Here is a 21,192-nt window from a genome sequence, read left to right as displayed (position 1 = left end):
TGACTTTTCTCTGTGCTATAACCTTCAACCAGTACTGTCTGTACATCTCTCTGCAAGAGCCATTTACACCATTTCCCCATTGATCTGCAAACTTCCTTCAGGTGCTTATCCAATTCCCTTTTGAAAACCACAACTGAATCTGGCTCCATCAGCCTCAAGTGGTGCATTTTAGATCATAACCGCTTGTTGCGTAAATAAGTTTTTTCCTCATGTCGCCTTCATTTCGTCTGTCAACGACTTTAAACCTGTGAACTTTTTTTTTTAAAAACTTTACCAATGGGAACAGTTTCTCTCTATCTACTCTGTCTAGACCCTTCATGATTTTGAATACCTCTACCAAATCTCCTCTATACCTTCTCTTCTCCAATCTATCCACACAAGTGAGGCTACTCATCTCTGGAACCACTCTCATAACCCTTTCCTGCACCTTCTCGAAGGCCTTCACTAAAGGTCGTTTTAAGCGTTTGATCAAACTAGGAATTTTGACAGGTATTTGTTTACTTGAACAAGCTTCATTTTCCATGAAGTAATTATATCTTAAAAAACACATCAACTACATGTCTCTATAAAAACATTGTTAATATTAAAATGAAGGAAAAAAAGCTTAATGACATTTTATGAAACCAAAATCAAAATCAAATTTAACTTTAAAAACTCAAAGTAATAACTTGTTTCATGAATCTCATCATGGAATTACACTGAAGAGTTTAACTTAAGCAGGCTCAAGAAATACTGGACTGGTTTCTGAAGTGAGAAAGTATTAAGGAGTGTGGCAAGGAAGACAGACTCTAAGCTGCATTCATGAATGGAGAGTCTTTCCTAAAATTTGCATGCATAGTTGCTTATACTTGTGTAGAGTTCCCAGCATAAATAAGGTGCAACAGAGGCTCCAGCAAATAAGGTGCAATATATTCCGGCAATAGTACTGAAGACTTGTGTTCCAGAACTAGCCACGCTCCTAGCCAAGCAGTTCCAGTGCAGCTACAACACTGGCATCTACCCAGCAATATGGAAAATTGCCCAGGTATGTCCCGTACACAAAAAGCAGGACAAATCCAACCAGGCCAATTACCATCTCATCAGTCTACTCTTGATCATCAGTAAAATGATGGAAGGGATCATCAGCAGTGCTATCATATGGCACTTGCTTAGCAATAATCTGCTCAGATGATCAGTTTGGGTTCCACCAGGGTCACTCAGCTCCTGACCTCATTACAGCCCACAAGCACGGACAAAAGAGCCGAACTCCCGAGGTGAGGCAAATGTGACTGCTCTTGACATAATGGCAGCTTTTGACCGAGTGCGGCATTAAGGAGCCCTAGCAAAACTGGAGTCAATGGGAATCGGGGGGAAATTCTCTGCTGGTTGGGGTGATACCTAGCGCAAAGGAAGAGGGTTGTGGTTGTTTGGAGGTCAATCATCTCAGCTCCAGGACATCACTGCAGGAGTTCGTCAGGGTAGTGTCCTCAGCCCAACCATCTTCAGCTGCTTCATCAATGACCTTCCTTCCATAAGGTCAGAAGTGGGGATATTCTTTGATGATTGCACAAATTTCAGCACCATTCATGACTCCTCAGAAACTGAAGCAGTCCATGTCAAAATGCAGCAAGACCTGGACAATATGCAGGCTTGGGCTGACAAGTGGCAAGTAACATTCACATCACACAAGTGCCAGGAAATGACCATCTCCAACAAAAGAGAAAACAACCATTTCACTTGACATTCAATGGCATTACCATTGCTGAATCCCCTGCTATCAACATACTTGAGTCGGGGGGGCTATCATTGACCAGAAATAGAACTGGACTAGATATATAAGTCCTGTGGCTATAACAGCAGGTCAGAGGCTAGGAATCCTGCAGCGAGTAACTCACCTTCTGACTCCCCAAAGCCTGTCCACCATCTACAGGGCACAATTCAGGAGAGTGATGGAACAGTCTACACTTGCCTGAATGAGTGCACCTCCATCAACACTCCAGAAGCTCGGCACCATCTAGGAAAAGCAGCCCGCTTCTTCGGCACCCTACCCACATTCACTCCCTCCACCACCACAGTGGCAGCAGTGTGTCCCATCTCCAAGATGCACAGCAAGAACTCACCGAGGCTCCTTAGACGGCACCTTCCAAACCCATGACTGCTGCCATTTAGAAGGTCAAGGGCAGCAGATGCATGGGGACACCACCATCGGGAAGTTCCCCTCAAAGCCACTTACCATCCTGACTTGGAAATATATCACTGCCCCTTCACTGTCGCTGGGTCAAGATCCTGGAACTCCCTTCCTAATAGCACTGTGGGTGTACCTACAGCACATGGACTGCTGCGGTTCACGAAGGGAGCTCACCAAATTTAAGGGTAATTAGGGATAGGCAATAAATGCTGGCCCAGCCAGCGTAACCCACATCCCGCGAATGAATTTTAAAAACTGGCTCATTTGGAATTCTGCAACAGGAAAGTTGCCAATAGATTTGATACTTAATGCTAGCTTTGGTACTGACTCACCCCACCTGAAATTGTATTAGGAATAGTCTTCTCTATGGTGAAGTAATTGATTAGGCTTCTCTTCTCTATAGAATGCAGCGCGCAATACACATTCCACATGCCAAATTCATCACAGCAATTTCAGTTGACTTCATCACAGGGAAGTGGACATTGAAACAGGAAACAGTGCAGTTTATCACAATACCATTCTCCCATGGTGGGGGAAGAAGGGGATACAAGGGGGCAAGTGCTATATGAAAACTGTTCAATTAACCCTATTGTCTTCAAGTTTACATTCAATTCATTAACTGAACATTTTGATTGATGAAATTATGAAAGATCATAATAGGTAGATTAATAGACCCAATACACCACAGATAGATTTAGCTGTGTTTCCACAGTGTGAAATGGCTGCTATTAACAGCAATGATTTACTAGAAGTACATAAGCCACAGGGGAAAAAGGCACATCCATCCTTAATTATAAAATAACAAAAGTATACTGGCATTGAAAATAGTCAAACCACACAACATTATTGCTTTGTGCTATTCTGGTAACCAATTTAAACACTGTTAAAACTAATGTGCACATACCTGGTGTTGACTCTTGCTCTGGCATGGTTATAGCTCTCCAATCTCCCATAGCAAGCAAGCAGCCTGATTAACTGCACAACCACTTGAGCACTGATTTAAATATCACAATGCAGGCAACACCTAAAAATAGAAAGCAACATCTAAAAATTAATGGTTTTTTTCAAATTACGTCAGCAATGCAATGTCATTACCAAGATTAAACTTATAGACTTAGAAACATTTATTTATTTTATTGAAAGGGGAAACAATGGTCAAATAAATACAGAAGTCATGACACTTCTGCTTCTGAGGGGTTTGCATAACGTTTCATACATCTTAGGCAGTTTTTCCCTTATGGGAGTGGCAGGATAAAAAGATGGGTGTTGTCTTCATTCTTTAGTCACAGAAAATTAGGGTTTGTAATTTTTACCAGTTTCATTGATTTGGGGTGGGGGTGCAAAGGAACTGTTGTGTTGCATTAAGATAAGCCCTTGGGAATTATGAACACTTTGGCAGGTGCTGTTGTACAAGGCCTTCATCCAGGCCACATCCTTAGTTCGTAGACTTCCAGCTACTCAATGAAAACTAACCAAGTTAAAACTAACAGTTCACAGAAATAACAAAGGGCTGGATTTTACACTGCCCCACCAACAGGTTTGAAAGCAGTAAGAGGGTAGGTAAAATACAGTAGGTAATCTTCCCGCTGCCTAGTCACCCCAACCTGTCTGAAACTTGACAGGAGGCAGGCAGCTCGCCTGCACTTGGGCCTGTTGAGGTCCTTAAGTGGCCAATTAATGGCCATTGAAGTGTCTCATCTTGCCACTACCAGCATTTAACCCATGGCAGAGGGAGACGCACACCATGAGGGGAACACGGCAATTTAGCTGTATGAGCTAGTGTCAGGCAAGAGTGTACACCCTTTGTGGGCTCCCTGGATCCAATGGAGGCACCCCCCTCCCAAAGGTCATCTTCCCTGCCCCCCACCCGATTTTAACACTCCCCCTGGCCTCTCGCACGCTGCCCCCACTGCACCCCAATTTCCTCCCACCAAGACCCCTAACCCCAGGCTTAACTGGACTGCCTGTAGTCCCAGGAGTAGCCACTGCTCCCAGCTGATGCCGCTGGAACCAGGGCTGCCAGTCAAATAGATTGGCTGAAGCTCTCTAAGGTAGGAGTTCCTCAAGCAAGAAGCAGAAGTCTCGCTTTAAAGGAGCTAATGTTGCTGCCAGCAGTAATTTGCTGCAGGCCTCAGGATCGTGGGAGGACTCCGGGGGCTGGGGCGGCAGCACCCTGTAAAATCCCAAAATCACAAACAGCCAGAGGGTAGGATACCCTGTAGTTTTCCAATATGGAAATGCGATATCTTTTGAACATCTCATATGTGTATAACACCTTCAATGGAATAAAAATGTCACAAGGCACTTCAGAGAGGTATGATTAAACAAAAAAAAAGACACTAGAGCAAACAGAATTAGGGATGCGCAAGCCAGAGTTGGAGGAGCACAGAATGCTCGGAGAGTTGTAAGAGGCTACAGAAACAGAAAGGAAAGAGAAGGCCCTGGAGGGACTGAACACAAGAGCTTTCACCCCACCCTTGCTTCAAGGCATTACTGGACATCTCAGGTGGATGGCTTTCATCAAACCTGAAAATGGAATACAAAGCAGCCCTGTTCAGTCTCAATGCCAAGGCAAGTAGAATTTACATTTGTGAAGGCTTCTGGATCAATTCCAAATATAACTACAGTAATACGTTTATATATATATTTAATTTATTCTCTAATCCTCTACAAAATAAACTGCACCGTTCTTGCTCTGCTGTTCTTAAATTTTTTGAATTTATTCACTCATGGGATACAGGTACCACTGGCAAGGCCATAATATATTGCCCATATCCTCAAGAATATGGTGACAATCCACTGTGGTCCATGTGATGAAGGTGCTCTGTAAGTGCGGTTAAGGAGGGAGCTCCAGGATTTTGATCCAGTGACAGTGAAATAATGGCAATTGATGCCTAACTCAGGATGGTATGTGACTTGGAGGGGAACTCGCAGGTGGTGGTGTTCCCATGCACCTGCTGACTTGCTCTTCTAGGTGGTATAGGTCATGGGTGTAATGACTGCAAAATTTAACAGTAAAAGCGAATCTGCAGAAAAAAAAGCATATTGTGAAAAGGATTCATGATTTCAATTGCACAAGATTACCATATTTTAATTTATTTCAGTTATGTACAGCCAGTAAGCCCAGCTAGCTCATGAATATTCAGCTTCAGGTTCCTTTTTGACATGGAAACAAGGAGGTTGCTGATGTAAACAATTGTCAAGTAAAAGCAGCAACCACTACATTACTACCATTTTCTGAAGGATACAAATAAAACACTATATTGATTTTAGTATTGCTGAAAAAAGAGACATATCTAAGCTTTGTCTTCCACTCATCAGGACACTCAAGAATACCAGGGAGAAAACAACAATTTATACTGTATGTGAAGAGAGTGCTGATTGGTTGGCAAGTGGCGTTGCCATGAAGAATGTACCACTGATGGTGACTGACAAGCATTGTTTGAAATTTAAACCAGGCAGCTTGACCCTAATTGGCCAAGGCACTGTCTTGTGGAATGAGTCTGCAAATGGCCGTCACTTAGTTTGTTTAGCTGAAACAGGTGCAATGTTCTGTCTGACAATCCCTTCGAGGGTATCTCAAATTTGAGCAACAGGCGAAGCTAGCTGTTTCACGCTGCTACTATGCAGTAGCAACAAGAGTTGTATTCACCACTAACAGGATGCTGCTGTCAAGCCAAAAAGACATTCTACCTATCATACAAATACGTTATGTGGTATATGAATTTCAGTGCCAGTGATGCCAGGCAGGCTTTATGCCCCAAAAACTGGTGGATTGTATCAGTGTGTCCCAGCTGCTGTTCGCAACAGGCAAGGTACAGAACCTACCCAGCCAGCCTGTGCTTGCAAAACTCAAAACGGTGTCCAACATTAGATGTGATTCCACAATTGGACAACATTTGCTAAATAATCCTCAATATGCTATCGACAACCAATTTAGGATAATCGAGTTCACAAAGTGGTGCATTTGCATGTACTGGAAGCTACATATATTAATACACAGGGCCCTGTCCTTTGCAAACAGAAAGAACATGTACAGACATTGTGCCTGTTTCAGTTAAACAAATTTAAGTACAGCCATTCGCTGACTCATTCCTCATGGCAATGCCTTGACCAGTCAGGGTCAAGCTGCCTGGTTTAAATTTCAAACAAAGCTTGGCACTTAACTGTCAGTCACCATCAGCGGTGCATTCTCCATGGCAACGCCACTTGCTAACCAATCAGCACCCTCTTCACATACAGTATAAAATCAGTGATGGGCAACCACAGGCTAGTGAGTGAGCCACATGAGTGGCCCTCCATCTCTGGGCCACAAGACTGAAATCGGGCATGTGCACTAATCATGATACAAAAGGAGCACACGGCTCTCAGTCAATGTGGTGTGCAATCACCATGCAACTCACTTCATGTGCCCTTACTTTACGTGTATATCACTTAATAATACCGGTAGGAAAAAAACTATGTGGACCAAAACCAGTGGAATCTGGCAACCGTCTGCATGGGCAACGGTCAACAAAATATCTCGCAGGCTGCACTCAGAACCCTGATGCAGCCTGTAGGTTGCCCACCACTGGTATAAATTGTTGTTTTCCCCCTTAAGATTGGTATTCTTGCAAGTGTCCTGGTGAGTGCAAGATTAGACATGTCCCTTTTTCAACAACACTCAAGTTCTGTGATACCAACCAAATATTGATTTTAGTACGTCAGAATTAAAAAATAGACAGGCTATTTGAGGACAAACAGACTGTTTAATTTGGTCAAGAACTGTTGAATAAACCTCTGCAAAATTCAGTGTTCCACTTTATTGCAACTCATTTGAGTTTGAAATCAAGGAAATTATGACCAAATAAATATTACTCAAAATAAAAGACAGAACCTAATGGCAATAATGAAATTAATGATGAATGTTTAACCAGGATTTAACACCACAATTCAATTTTCTTCCAGTTAAAAGCCACAGCATGTACCTTGATCTTTGCCTAAATAAGCAAGACAGTCACATATTTTACTCAGAGCTATGGTACATACACTGTACCAGGATTTTTTAAACAAGGTATTGAAAACAAACTTATGGTATTTGCCTTTTAGGATATCCTGACGAACAGTTTATACAGACAAGGAAGAGGCTTGCACATTTGTCCCTCTTTTTGCATTGCTGTCAGTCAGGGTTGTAGGCTTAAAATGAGAAGCAAACTAGTACATGAAAGAGGGAAGCATGATAACTCTTCACCCACACATTAGACAATCATATTGACCTGCTCCACACACATCTAAGCTGCTGGTGAAAACTGGCTGCCTACCTAAGCTGCTCAATGTGATCTTCTTTGTATCACACTCCTGACTTGTGCCTTGTAGATGGTGGACAGGCTTTGGGGAGTCAGGAGGTGAGAGTTACTCACCGCAAGATTCCTAGCCTCTGACCTGCTCTTGTAGCCACAGTATTTATATGGCTAGTCCAGTTCAGTTTCTGGTCAATGGTAACCCCCAGGATGTTGATAGTGAGGTTACAGACTGTGGTCAAATACAATTCTGCTGCTGCTGATGGCTCACCACCACCCTTTCAAGGGCAATAAATGCTAGCCTAGCCAATGACACCCACATCCTGTTAAAAAATAAAAAGAAAACCAAGTGAGGACAATCTCATTGGGCTCTGAAATAGAGGAGAGGTGTTACTAGGAGGATGGTGCAGTCAACTGTGGCAAAGGTCAAGGAGGACAAACCAGGATAATGCACCACATTCACATAGCATGTCATGTGCTAGTTTGGTTCATCTGATAACACGTTCAAGGACTTGGAAAAACAAAAGGACATTAGAAAAGGAGGTGTGATTTGCAAGGACAAAGGGCCCACTAGATTTTAATCCAGGGGTCAGATTCCTAGCAGAGTTGAAGAGACTATGGACATAATGCTAACTTGAGGTCATACAGAACTCTGCTGCCCGTCCTTACTCTCACCAAGTCTTCACCACCAGCGACCCCAGCCCCTTACCCCTGTGTTCACTAATGTCCCTAGGCTCCCAGTCAAACAACAATTTGATTTTTAAAATTCTCATCCTAGTTTTCAAATCCCACCATGGTCATGCCTCTCCCTATCTCTGTAACACCCTCCGGCCGCACAACCCCAAGATATCTGTGCTCTAATTCTGGCCTTTTGCACATTGCTGATTTTAATGGCTCCATCTTTGGCGCTTGTGCCTTCAGCTACCAAAGCCCCAATTCCCTCCCTAAGCTTTTGACTCTCTACCAATCTTTAAGATGCTACTTAAAATCTACCTGTTTGACAAGCTTTTGGCCATCTGCCCTAACTTTACCGATGCGGCTTGGTGTCAAAATTTGCTGACAATGCACCTGTAAGGTACCATATAAATACAAGTTTTTGTTGCTACAAACATTCACCAAGCCTCCTTTGACAGCACCACCCAGAAAAACGAGAACAAACTCACAGGCACATCACCACCTACAAGACTGCAGCAGTTCAAGAAGGCAGCTCACCACCACCTTCTCAAGGACAATTAGGGCTGGTCAATAAATGCTGGCCTAGCCAGCGATGCCCACATCCCACGAATGAATAAAAAGAAGTTCCCATCTGCGTCACTTACAATCCTGACTTGGAACTGGATTGCCGTTCTTTTACTGTTGCTGGGTCAATCCTGGAACTCACTAATAGTACATGGGCACATCTACACCACACAGAGTGCAGCAATTTGAGAAGCCAACTCACCACCACCTTCAAGGGCAACAAGAAATCAACAATAAATGCTGGCCTTGCCAGCAACACTCACATTGCAAGAACAAATTAAAGAAGCCAGGCTCTTACTGTAACAGCCAGTACTAGAAGAGCAGTCCTTACAGTGCATTGAAAAGCTCAAGTTCTCTTCTACCATATAGGGGGCATTCTACCACAGAAAAGACTGCAGGAGAATCGTTTACAGCTCATCAACCAGTAAAGTTAAAAGTGCTTAGCCAACTTTTTCTAAATAAAAAATGACGACACTACTGGGATTTTCATCTTTTTCTTGGAGAAATTGCAGAATTTTGTGGCTATATATTGTTAAATAGGATTGTGTTTATATTCAGACTTATATATATGTCAACAAAGTAAAAGTATTTTCTTTCTTTCTTTCCTCATGCCTGTTCATATTGGCTCGGTTTTCAGATTCATTTTCAATTCCTGGCCCACACTGACAATTGCCATTCTCAATCATCCCCCTTAATTAATGCTTACACTATTCTCCAATTCTTCCCTTCAGCTCACACTAGGTTTTAGTGATGTTTGTACGAGGAAACCCAAAACCTTTTGCTCCTCCACAATTCCTGATCTCTCCGAGAAAGAAAATATTACCATTTATCTCAGATCCAAAATGGATGATATCCCCAATCTTCCCCACATTAAGCTCAATCATCCATAGCTTTGTCAACTTAGCCAGTTGGTCTATCTCCCCATGTAAATTCCTCCCATTTACACGATTTACTGTGCCTTCCAATGTAGTGTCAGCATAGAATGGCTAGAGCACAGAACATAAGAACTAGGAGCAGGAGTAGGCAATTCAGCCCCACCATTCAATACGATCATGGCTGATCTCATTTCGGCCTTGCCTTGAATGAGAAAAAAGAGAAAACTTGAATTAGGAAAAGAAAGAAATGAAAAGACTTGAACTTGACCTCTAGACAGCGAAGTTAGCAAGGGAGAAAAGAGAGAAGAAATGAAAAAGGCAATGCCAGCTTAAAAGGTTGCAATTTTAAAAAGGCCTCAGATGCTGGGGAAAGTTCTGATGAATAAACCACCCCCAACACAAAGCCCAGTGGGGAGATGTTTAAATTCGCACAAGTTCCTCCAAAGTTTGAGGAAACGGATGTAGGGACATTCTTTATTTAGTTGAGAAGATAGCTAAGCAAATGAAGCATGCAAAAGAACTCTGGACATTGCCCTGACAGAATAGGCTTGCAGATACAGCACAAGGTTTACACATCACCTTCAGAAGAGGTTTCTGTGGGTTATGAAGCAGTATATACAAACATAAAAATTAGGAGTAAGCCATTCAGCCCCTCAAGCCTGCTCCACCATTCAATAAGATCATGGCTGATCTGATTGTAACCTCAACCCCACATTCCTACCTTATCCTGATAACCTTTCACCCCCTTGTTAATCAAGAATCTATCTAGCTATGCCTTAAAAATATTCAAAAAGACTCTGCTTCCACTGCCTTTTCAGGAAGAGGGCTCCAAAGACTCAAAATTTCTCATTTGTCTTAAATGGGCGACCCCTAATTCGAGATGCTCCCACAAGAGGAAACATCCTCTCCACATCCACCCTGTCAAGACCCCTCAGGGTCTTAAAAGTTTCAATTAAGTTGACTCTTACTCTAAATTCCAGTGGATACAAGCCTAACCTGCCAACCTTTCCTCATAAGACAACCCGTCCATTCCAGGTATGTGTCGAGTAAACCTTCTCTGAACTGCTTCTAATGTATTTAGATCTTTCCTTAAGTAAGGAGACCAGTACTGTACACAATACTCCAGATGTGGTCTCACCAATGCCCTGTACAACTGAAGCATAATCTTCCTACTTTTGTAATCAATTCAACTCACAATAAATAATAACATTCTATTCGCTTTCCTAATTATCTGCCATACCTGCATACTAGCCTTTTGCTTCATGCACTAGGCTTGAATCCAGATCCCTCTGAACCTAAGAGCTCTGCAATCTCTCACCATTTAGATAATATGCTTCTTTTTTATTCTTCCTGCCAAAAATGAACAATTGCACGTTTGCCCACATTATACTACATTTGCCAGATCTTTGCCCACTCACTTAACCTATGCCCCTTTGTAGCCTCCATATGTCCTTCTCACAATTTACTTTCTTACCTATCTTTGTATCATCAGCAAATTTAGCAACCAATCCTTCGGTCCCTTCATCCAAGTCATTTATATAAATTGTAAAAGGTTGAGGCCCCAGCACCGATCCCTGTGGCACACCATTCACCACATTCTGCCAACCAGGAAAAGACCTATTTATGCCAACTCTCTGCTTCCTGTTAGCTCGCCAATCTTCCATCCATGCCAATGTTACCCCCTACACCATGAGCTTTTATTTTCCACAATAACCTTTGATGTGGTACTTTATTAACTGCCTTCTGGAAATCTAAGTACATCCACCAGTTCTCCTTTATCCACAACACATGTGACTTCTTCAAAAGAACTCCAACAAATTGGTTAAACATGATTTCCCTTTCACAAAACCATGTTGACTCTGCCTGATTGCCTTGAATTTTTCTAAGTACCCGACTATGACATCTTTAACAACAGCTTCTAACATTTTCCCTATGACAGATGTTAGGCTAACTGGCCTGTAGCTTCCTGATTTGTCTCCCTTTTGGAATAAAGGAGTTACATCTGCTATTTTCCAATCTATTGGTACCTTCCCCGAATCTAGGGAATTTTGGAGAATTAAAACCAGTGAATCAACCATCTCACTAACCACTTCTTTCACGACCTTAGGGTGAAGTCCATCTGGACCTGGGGATTTGTCAGCCTGCAGTCCCAACAATTTGTTTAATGCCACTTCCCTGGTAATTGTAGTTTTCTCGAGTTCCTCCCTCCCATTTCCTGATTTATAGCTATTTCTGGGATGTTACTTATATCCTCTATAGTGGAAACTGAAGCAAAATGCCTATTCAATTCATCCATCTCCTTACGTTCCATTATTAATTCCCCAGACTCACTTTCCAAAGGAGCAATGCTCACTTTAACTCTTTTCTTATTTAATAATCTATAGAAACTCTTACTATCTATCTTTATATTACTAGCTAGATTTCTCTTGTACTCCAATTTTTCCCTCATTAATCTTTTTGTCATTCTTTGCTGTTCTTTATATTCTTTCCAATCTTCTGACCTGCCACCCATCTTTGTGCTTTTACTTTAAGTTTGATGCTGTCTATCTTTTTTAAGTTAACCATGGATTGCAGGTCCACCCTTGGAATTTCTCTCTATCATTGGAATGTATATATTCTCTGTATTCTGAAATATCCCTTTAAATGTATGCTTGAACTACTATCGACATATCCCTTAACCTCATTTGCCAGTTCACTTTAGCTAGCTCTGCTTTCATGCCCTCATAATTGCCCCTTGTTTAAGTTTAAAATATTAGTCTTGGACGCACTTGTTTCTCCCTCAAAATGAATGTAAAATTCACTCATTATGATCGCTGCTACCTAGGGGTACCCTCACTATGAGGTTATCGATTTATCTTATCACATTGCTCAATACCCAGATCTAATATAGCCTGCTCTCTGGTTGGCTCCAGAACATGCTGTTCTAAGAAATTATACCGAAAACATTCTATGAACTCATCTACGCTACGTTTGTCCATCTGATTATTCTAGTCTACATGTAGATTAAAATTCCCCATGATTATTGCTGTCCCTTTCTGAGAAGCTTCCATTATCTATTTTTTATAATACTCTGTCCTACCATGTAGTTACAATTAGGGGGGCCTGTAAACCACTCCCACAAGTGACTTCTTGCCTTCATCATTTCTCATCTCAACTCAAACCGCTTCTACATCCTGGCTTCCTAAAAACTTAGGTCATCCCTCTCTCATGTGCTATTACCACCTTTTCCTAACTTCCTGTCTTTCCTAAGTGTCACGTACCCTCCAATATTCAGGTCCCAATCCATATCATCCTGTAGTCACGGCTCTGAAATGGCTATCAGATCGTACTCATTTATTTCTATTTGCACTATCAGCTCATCTATTTTGTTTTGAATGCTACATGTGTTATAATACAGAGCCTTTAGTTTTTTCCTTTATTTTTTGTAGCGTCTAGCCTCATCAGCTGATTTACTCTTGGAATTGTACTCTTTGCCCCTTCCTGTTATAGTCTATCATTTCCCACATTAATATCTTTCTCTCTTGCCTTGTCTCTACTCTTTGGTTTACCAAATCTTCCCAAATTTGATCCCTTGCCCCCACTATTCAGTTTAAGCCCTCTCTACTCCCCTAGCTATGCGGCTCGCAAGGACATCAGTCCCAGCATGGTTCAGGTGTAGACCGTCCCAACGGTACAGATCCCACTTTCCCCAATACTGGTGCCAGTGCCCCATGACCTGGAACCCACTTCTCCCACACCAGTCTTAGAGCCTCGCATTAGAGAAATTAATCTTATTTGACCTATGCCAATTTAAGTGGCTCAAGTAATAATCCAGAAATTACCTCCTTCGAGGTTCTGCTTCTTAATTTGGTGCCTAGCTCCTCATACTGACTATGTCATTGATACCTACATGGACCACGGCCACTAGATCCTCCCTCTGCATTGCAAGTTCCTCTCCTCTCCTGAGCAGACATCCTGAACCCTGGCACCGGGCAGGCAACACAGCCGTCTGGACTCTCACTCTTTGCTGCAGAGAATGGTGTCAATCCCCCTCATTATACTGTCTCCTACTGCCATTACGTTCCTTTTTGCTCCCCTAACAAGAATGACTTCCTGTATCATGGTGCCATGGTCACTTTGCTCATCCACCCTGTAGACCCTGTTCTCATCCAAATAAGCTGAGAAAACCTCAAACTTATTGGACAATTGCAGAGGCTTATACTACTGCACTCCTACCCTCTGGGTCCCCTTACCTGCCTCACTCAGTCACTTCCTCCTGTCCCTGACTACCAACCAAATCAGAAGACCCTACCCTAAGTGGCGTGACTGCCTCCTGGCATAAAGCATCCAGGTAGCTTTCCTCCGGACGTCTGTCATAATATTTGAGATTCGGTGTTGCGGCATCCGCAGCTCAGCCTCCAGCTCAATGACTGAGCCGAAGTTCAAGTCTTAAACACTTACTGTAGACATGCTTGCCCTCGATCACAATGTTATCAGGAGCTCCCCCATGCTGCAGCCTTGACATATCATCTATCCTGCCATCCTTAATGTGTTTTAAATAATTACTTAATTATATTAATCACTTGTTTATGTTGCATTCTTATATATTTTATTAACTTTACCACCAATTTGCATACTATTGTAAATCTTAGGGATAGAATGAGTTAATCCCTGAGGTGTACAGGCAGAAATTTCAAAACATAAAAGGGAACAACCTGGCCAAACCTATATTGAATTTGAGAGGGTAAAGCAAAGTAATTTTGACCGGTGGATACGGGCATTAGAGGTAGATACAATGTATGAAGCGCTTAGGGAAATAATTCTCTTGGAAAAATTTAAAAATTCACTTCCTTCAGTTCTTAGAAATTATGTTGAAGGCCAGAGGGTTGCAACAGCTAGACAGACAACGGAGATGGCTAACACTTATGAGCTGGCTCATAAATCCAAACCCTTTTTCCATCATCCCCACAAACCCAAGAAGGAGACACGATGGGAAGGTGAAAGGAAGGCAAGTAGCCAGGGAATGCTCCAGAAACTCCTTCTCAGGCCAGAAAAGGAAGGCGCTGAGGGTGGAAGTGATATTCGAAGGCCCAAGTGTTTCCATTGTAACAAGGTAGGACACGTTCCTGCAGATTGCTGGAAGTTGCGTGGGAAATCTATGGGATTTACTGAGGTACGAAAGTGCCATTCAGGAAAAGGAACCCTGACTGCAAATTGCAACTTGATCTGTTGCAGCGTTAACTACAGCAGTGGAACAGAGTGCAAACACTGCTGAGAGCTCAGGAGAGGTGACTAAGATGCATGAGGGTTATGAAGAATTTGTGTCGATAGGAAAAGTAACCCCTTATCCCTCCAATGAGGCAGCTAAACATATTATATTGAGAGATATGGGAGCCACTCAAACAATTTTTTGCTGGGGAAATGCATAACTTTTCCACCAGAAAGTGCATTAAAAGCCAAAGTTGTAATAAATGGTAGTGGCAGGGACTGTATGCCCGTACCTTTGTACCAGGTGTACTTGGAGTGCGACCTAATGTCAGGGACAGTGAAGGCAGGAGTTGTTCAGAAGTTACTCGTAGATGGAGTTGATTTACTCCTGGCAAATGATTTAGCTAGAGTGTAGGTAGTAGCTTTTCCCGTAATTACTGAAAGCTCAAAGTGAGGTTAAAGAGACAGAGCATTTACAGGAAAAGGCGCCAGGAATTTTTCCTGCGTGTGTGATGACCCGAGCAATGGCTAAGCAAAGTCCATTATTGCAGGTTAAATTGATAGCACAGAGATATTTGGTTAGCTAAAACTTTCTTTAAAGGCTTAGATAAAAGAGATGTTTAATAAAAATCTCTGGCTGAGGTTCAACAATCTGATCCGGAGTCAAGAAAGCACAATCAACCCAAACTGAAGCTGAGGAAGTTCCAGAATGTTATTACATTAAAAATGGGACACTAATGAGCAAGTGGAGACCTCCTCACAGGCCAGCAGATGAAGCGTGGACAGTTGTTCATCAGGTAGTGGTACAACCCAAATATCGTAAAGAAATATCATACAGGTGTGTAGATGAGGGCAATGCATTTCACGTAGTCTACTTGGACTTCAGCAAGGCTTTTGATAAGGTCCTGCATGGGAGACTGATAACGAAGGTAAGAGCTCATGGGATCCAAGGCAATTTGCCAAATTGGATCCAGAATTGGCTAAGTGGCAGGAAGCAGAGGGTGATGGTCGAGGGGTGTTTTTGTGAGTGGATGCCTGTGCCCACTGGGGTTCCACAGGGATCGGTGTTGGGTCCCTTGCTGTTTGTGGTGCATATAAACGATTCAGACTTGAATGTAGGAGGGTTGATCAATAAGTTTGTGGATGACACAAAAATTGGTGGGGTGGTAAATAATGAGGAGGATATAGATGGGCTGATCAATGGAATTTAATCCAGATAAGTGTGAGGTGATGCACTAGGGCAGGACAAACAAGGCACAGGAATACACGATGAATGATAGGACCCTGGTAAGTACCGACGATCAAAGGGACCTTGGGATACATGTCCACCGGTCCCTTAAGGTGGAGGGACAGGTAGATAAGGTGCTTAAGGCATATGGGATACTTGCCTTTATTAGCCAAGGCATAGAATATATGAGCAGGGAGGTTATGCTGGAACTGTATAAAACGCTGGTTAGGCCACAGCTAGAGTATTGTGTGCAGTTCTGGAATCCGCATTATCAGAAGGATGTGATTGCACTAGAGAGAGAGTGCAGAGGAGGTTTACCAGCATGTTGCCTGGGCTGGAGAGTTTGAGTTATATGAGGAGAGACTGGACATACTGGGGTTATTTTCCCTGGAGCAAAGGGGATTGAGGGGGGACATGATTGAGGTATATAAAATTATGAGGGGCATAGATAGGGTAGATAGGAAGGAACTTTTCCCCTTGGTGGAGGGATCAATAACCAGGGGGCTTAGATTTAAGGTAAGGGGCAGGAGGTTTAAAGGGGATGAGGGGAAGAATTTTTCACCCAGAGGGTGATGGGAATCTGGAACTCTGCCTGAAAAGGGTGGTAGAGGCAGAAACCCTCATTTAAGTATTTGGATGTGCACTTGCGATGCCATGGCATACAAGGCTATGGGCCTAGTGCTGGAAAATGGGATTAGAATAGTTAGGTACTTGTTTGATAGGCGCAGAATCAATGGGCCGAAGGGCCTTTTTCTGTGCTGTGGCCCTCTATGACTCTAAATATTATACATGCACATGAAATTCCTATGGCAGGATATGTGGGGATATGGAAAACTCACGTGCATGTGGACTGACAGTTTTAATGGTGAGGTCATAACAAGGACATGGGGGAGTTTTGCAAAATGTGCCGTTATATGCCAGATAGTGGGAAAACCACAACCTACAATCAAACTGGCACCCTTAATTCCCATACCAGTTTTTGAGGAACCATTTAGTAGGGTGTTAGTAGACTGAGACCATTACCAAAAACAAAAGCAGGACACCAGTATATACTCACTATTATGGATAAGACAACTCGATTTCCAGAGGACATCCCTTTAAAGGACAATTGCAGCCAAGAAATGGTAGAGAAGTTAACCATTTTTTTTATTCTCGATATGGATTACTGGTGGGATGCAGTCAGGCCAAGGCTCCAATTTTATGTCAAAATCTTTTCAAAACATAATGAGTAGTTTGGCTCTAAAACAGTTAAAGCAATGGGCAGGTGAACAAGCCACAACCCAAACCAGGGGATGAGGTGTTAGGGGGACCCCTGAAAGCATAGTTCAGTAGTCCATACAAAGGTAGTTCAAAGGGTTGGCAAAGTAAACTGTTTGATCAGCATCCAGATTACAGGAAAAAGAATTGGCTGTATCATATTTATGTTAAAACAATACCATCGTAGGGAGGAGGATAAGAAGGAGCAGGTACGTTAGGTTGTATGCACAGTGGAGGGCGGAGAAGTCAGAGAGTGGCAAACGATTTAGACAGTTCACAAATTGAACCTCCAACTATCTGGTTAGCTAACACTGAAATATTAGGACAGTTAGACACCACATTTTCATACTGAGAGGCAGGACAATCAGAAGATCTAGTGAGGTTACTTACAGAAACTAAAGAAGTCTATAGGGATAAACCATCTACAGCTTTAGCTATGCATGACATGGATGTAGGGGAATCTTCTCCCATAAAATAACATCCTTATCTTTTAAGTCCTGAGAAACAAGCTCAGGTGAAAGCAGGAATTCAATATATATCAGAAAATCACCAAATTGAACTTAGTCAAAACAGTTGGAGTTCTCCCATAGGCTTAGTGCCAAAACATGATGGGTCAACCAGATTGCATTAATCTTTCTACAATCAATGCACAGTAACAAAAACAGATTCCTTCGCAATCCCTCATTTAAAAGGTTGTATTGACAGGGTTGACAGCGCCACATTCCTTACCAAGATTTTTTAAAATTTATTCATACGATCTGGACGTCACTGGCTGGGCCAGCATTTATTGCTCATCCCCAATTGCCCTTGTTCAGGGGGCTTTTAAGAGTCAACCACATTGCTGTGGGTCCAGAGTCACAAGTAGGCCAGACCAGATAAGGACGGCAGATTTCCTTCCCTCAAGGGCATTAGTGAACCAGATGGGTTTTTATGACAATCGCCAATGGTTTCATGGTCATCAGGCTTTTAATTCAGCTTTTTACTGAATTCAAATTTCACCATCCCACCACAGGGTCCGAAATTGCCCAGTGATGACCATGAAACTAATGTCTTTTAGGGAAGGAAATCTGCTGTCCTGGTCTGGCCAACATGTGACTCTTTCATTAAGAAATTTAAAAAAATAGATTTATCGAAAGGAAACTGGCAAGTACCTTTAATGTTGCGAGCTAAGGAGGTATCGGCTTTTATCACGCCAAATGGGCTATACCAATGCAGAGTAATGCCATTCGGGCTAAAAAATGATCCTGCCACTTTCCAAAGGCTAATGAATCAAGTTGGAATTAGTGCTCCTAACAGTGTAGTTTAGCTGAATGATGCATTGATTTACAGTAACACTCGGAAAGGTCATTTAAAACAATTGGAAGCCCTATTTAAACAATTACAGTTGCCAGATCTAGGAATAAACCTTGCCAAGAGCGAGTTCGCAAAAGTGCGAGTAACTTATGTAGGGCATATCATAGGGTAGGGACAAATGTTGCCAAGAACAGAGAAAGTACAGGCTTTGATGGAATACCCTGTCCCTAAAACTAAACAGGAAATCATGAGATTTTTTTTAGGAATATGCAGCTTCTAATGCAAGTTTGTACCCAACTTCAGCACAATAGCTGCTCCACTAATTGATTTATTGCAAAAAAAAAAGGCAAAGGTGCCCTGTGGTCAAGAACGCTAGACAGCTTGAGAAGTTGAAAGCAACCCTAACTAATGAACTGGTGCTAGCCGCCCTTAATTTTGCTAAACCCTTCAAGCTGGCAATCGATGCTAATGACATGGGGGTGGGTGGGATCTTATTGAAAGACAACAAAAATCAGGCAGCGAGAAGCCAGCGAGGTACTTTTCTGCAAAATCTAAATTGGCATATAAAAAAAGATACTCTACGGTAGAAAAGGAAAACCTGGGGTTGTTACTGGCTCTTAAACATTGAGATATATATGTCATGGCTGTAAAGATGCACTAATATACGCTGACCATAATCCCTTGGCCTCTGTGGAAAAATTTAAGACTCAGAATGACAGGCTGTTCTGATGGCGCTTGCTTGCACAGCCATCTAAAAAGGTTGCTCATTTTGTTGGGAAGGATAATATCATTGCTGATGCCTTATCAAGAATGCAATATTTGTAGAGTTATCTGGAAATCAATAAAATCAGAAAACTATATAGATTCTATATAAGGGATGAATGACAGTGCATGTTTGAATTTTTTTTAATATATTGTATATGTTTTGCCTGTACACTGTTATGAAACGCATTTGGAAATAGTGTTTCACTTCTTAAGGGTGGAGGCATGTTAGAATTATATCTGCAAGAACTATATTTTCTTTAAAAATTTGGAAGGACATTGCATTATTTGGATACTTGGGAATCGACCCAAAAAGTCATAAATTCATCTTGGACTGGAGCAAGCATGCTCATGACGTCAGCTAAATGACTTGCATGGCAATTGTGGAGGAGAGCTATTTGCTTATTTGAACTGCAATCAATAATTGTTGGGGGAAAAAGCCTGTCTTAAAGGCAAAGGCCTTAATGATTTACTGGAAATTGCATGACAGAGGAGCTGTCTTGTTTTGAACTCAGTTGGGAATGAACTGAGAAGGGGAAAAGCTGCCCCCAAGCTCATGCTGTGGTTGCCTTGCTTGAAATACAATGTAGTTATTAGTATCCAGCTAGGAATCCTTATTTCAGAGGAACTGGCCTATATTTGGAAACTCGAGAGGCTGAGACGAGAAGGATTGATCCAGCTCTGTTTTCCTCCATGCTGGAGGTCCGTTGGCAAGAACCTCCAGACATCTACTGGGACTAGTGGCCCATCCACGCCCAAGGGAGCACCAGGTCTATAGCTTCAAAACCCTGTAAACTGTATCCTTTTCATAAAAAGTATTTTTCTTCAACCACCGATCTCTGAAGTTTGTTGACTATGCGCATGCAAGTGCTGGGGAATTTTTGAAAAGGATAGTTACACTTTCAGGTTACAAATTGTGTTAACCAGCTCTTGCAAAAATAATTCAATCATTCGAGTTCATTGAAAGAAGCCTGGTTAAGGTATCTTATTCTGGGTGCAACAGTGGTGAAGGTAAATAATTGGCCATTTTGGTGAACGTATTAAACATTTACACTAATGGTACGACCTGTGGAGTAGTGGGGCTAGATAAAGTGCACACTCTTCCCATCCTGGTCATAACAATGCTGTTCCAGTTATGGGGGTTAAGACAAAATTTTGGGACTATGTCTTTAAATTTAGGGTAAAATGATGAGGTTCATGTGACCTGGGCTGAAGTCTGCCCGATAACACGTCTGGGAGATGGGGCTGCTCAAAGATCAAAGGAAGGCCTAGATTGTTTTACAGGGAAAAATTTGCAAGATACTCCCACTTGCAGACAATGACAGACAGCTGTGATGCCAGTGCACAGAAATTCCAAGTCACAGAAAAGGGTTGAGATTGTCATATTATAAACAGTTGTGCTTTACAATTGTCCATTTAGTTCCAAGATGAAAGAGAGTTAGGTTCTCAAGGATAGCTAAGCTACATCTTTACCTGGATACAAGGTCCACGTGATGCACATTACCATGACGATGGGCTTTAGGGTGGGAACAGTAGAGGAAGCTATTGTGATATCAGGTTACATGCTTTTCTAAAGTGTCCCCGAGCATCAGAGGCAGGTTTGTCTGCCAGGGTCCGAGAGAGAGGGCAGCTAGAGGCCAAAAGATTCTACGGTTCACCTTACCTAAACTCAGGAAGCTCACATTCAGGTTGAAAAGACCAAATTCTTAGGGAGTTAAAACAAGGCTGGAAGAGCAGCCTAGCTTTAGTTAGGGAGAGAAATGTCAAAGAAAACTCACACTGAATGACAGTTCTGGGATTACAACTTACTAAACTGAGAAAGGAAAAGAACAGAAGTAAATCCTTGGAAGCTAAGAATCATTTTGGGCTGATTCTGGGAGAATTGACAGCTACTTAAAAGGACAG

The 21,192-nt window shown here is 42.2% G+C and overlaps 1 protein-coding gene across 5 annotated transcripts in view; it reads right to left on the bottom strand.

The window, feature by feature from the left end:
* Positions 1-21,192, bottom strand: part of ssx2ipa (synovial sarcoma, X breakpoint 2 interacting protein a) — a 71,393-nt gene that overhangs the window by 22,310 nt on the left and 27,891 nt on the right. For 4 of the 5 annotated variants that reach the window (XM_078560668.1, XM_078560670.1, XM_078560669.1 and 1 more), the window contains exon 2: positions 3,072-3,191. In XM_078560668.1, coding sequence (XP_078416794.1) covers positions 3,072-3,120 — 49 coding nt within the window. In that variant the 5' untranslated portion in view covers positions 3,121-3,191. Of the gene's footprint in view, positions 1-3,071; positions 3,192-21,192 lie in introns of those variants that run through there. The other variant, XM_078560671.1, reaches the window with a different exon arrangement.

The sequence above is a fragment of the Cetorhinus maximus genome, chromosome 17 (genome assembly GCF_964194155.1).
Source record: "Cetorhinus maximus chromosome 17, sCetMax3.hap1.1, whole genome shotgun sequence".
Taxonomy (NCBI): Eukaryota; Metazoa; Chordata; class Chondrichthyes; order Lamniformes; family Cetorhinidae; genus Cetorhinus; species Cetorhinus maximus.
The sequence above is the reverse complement of the archived record's forward strand: the minus strand, read 5'-3'. Positions and strand labels throughout refer to the sequence as shown.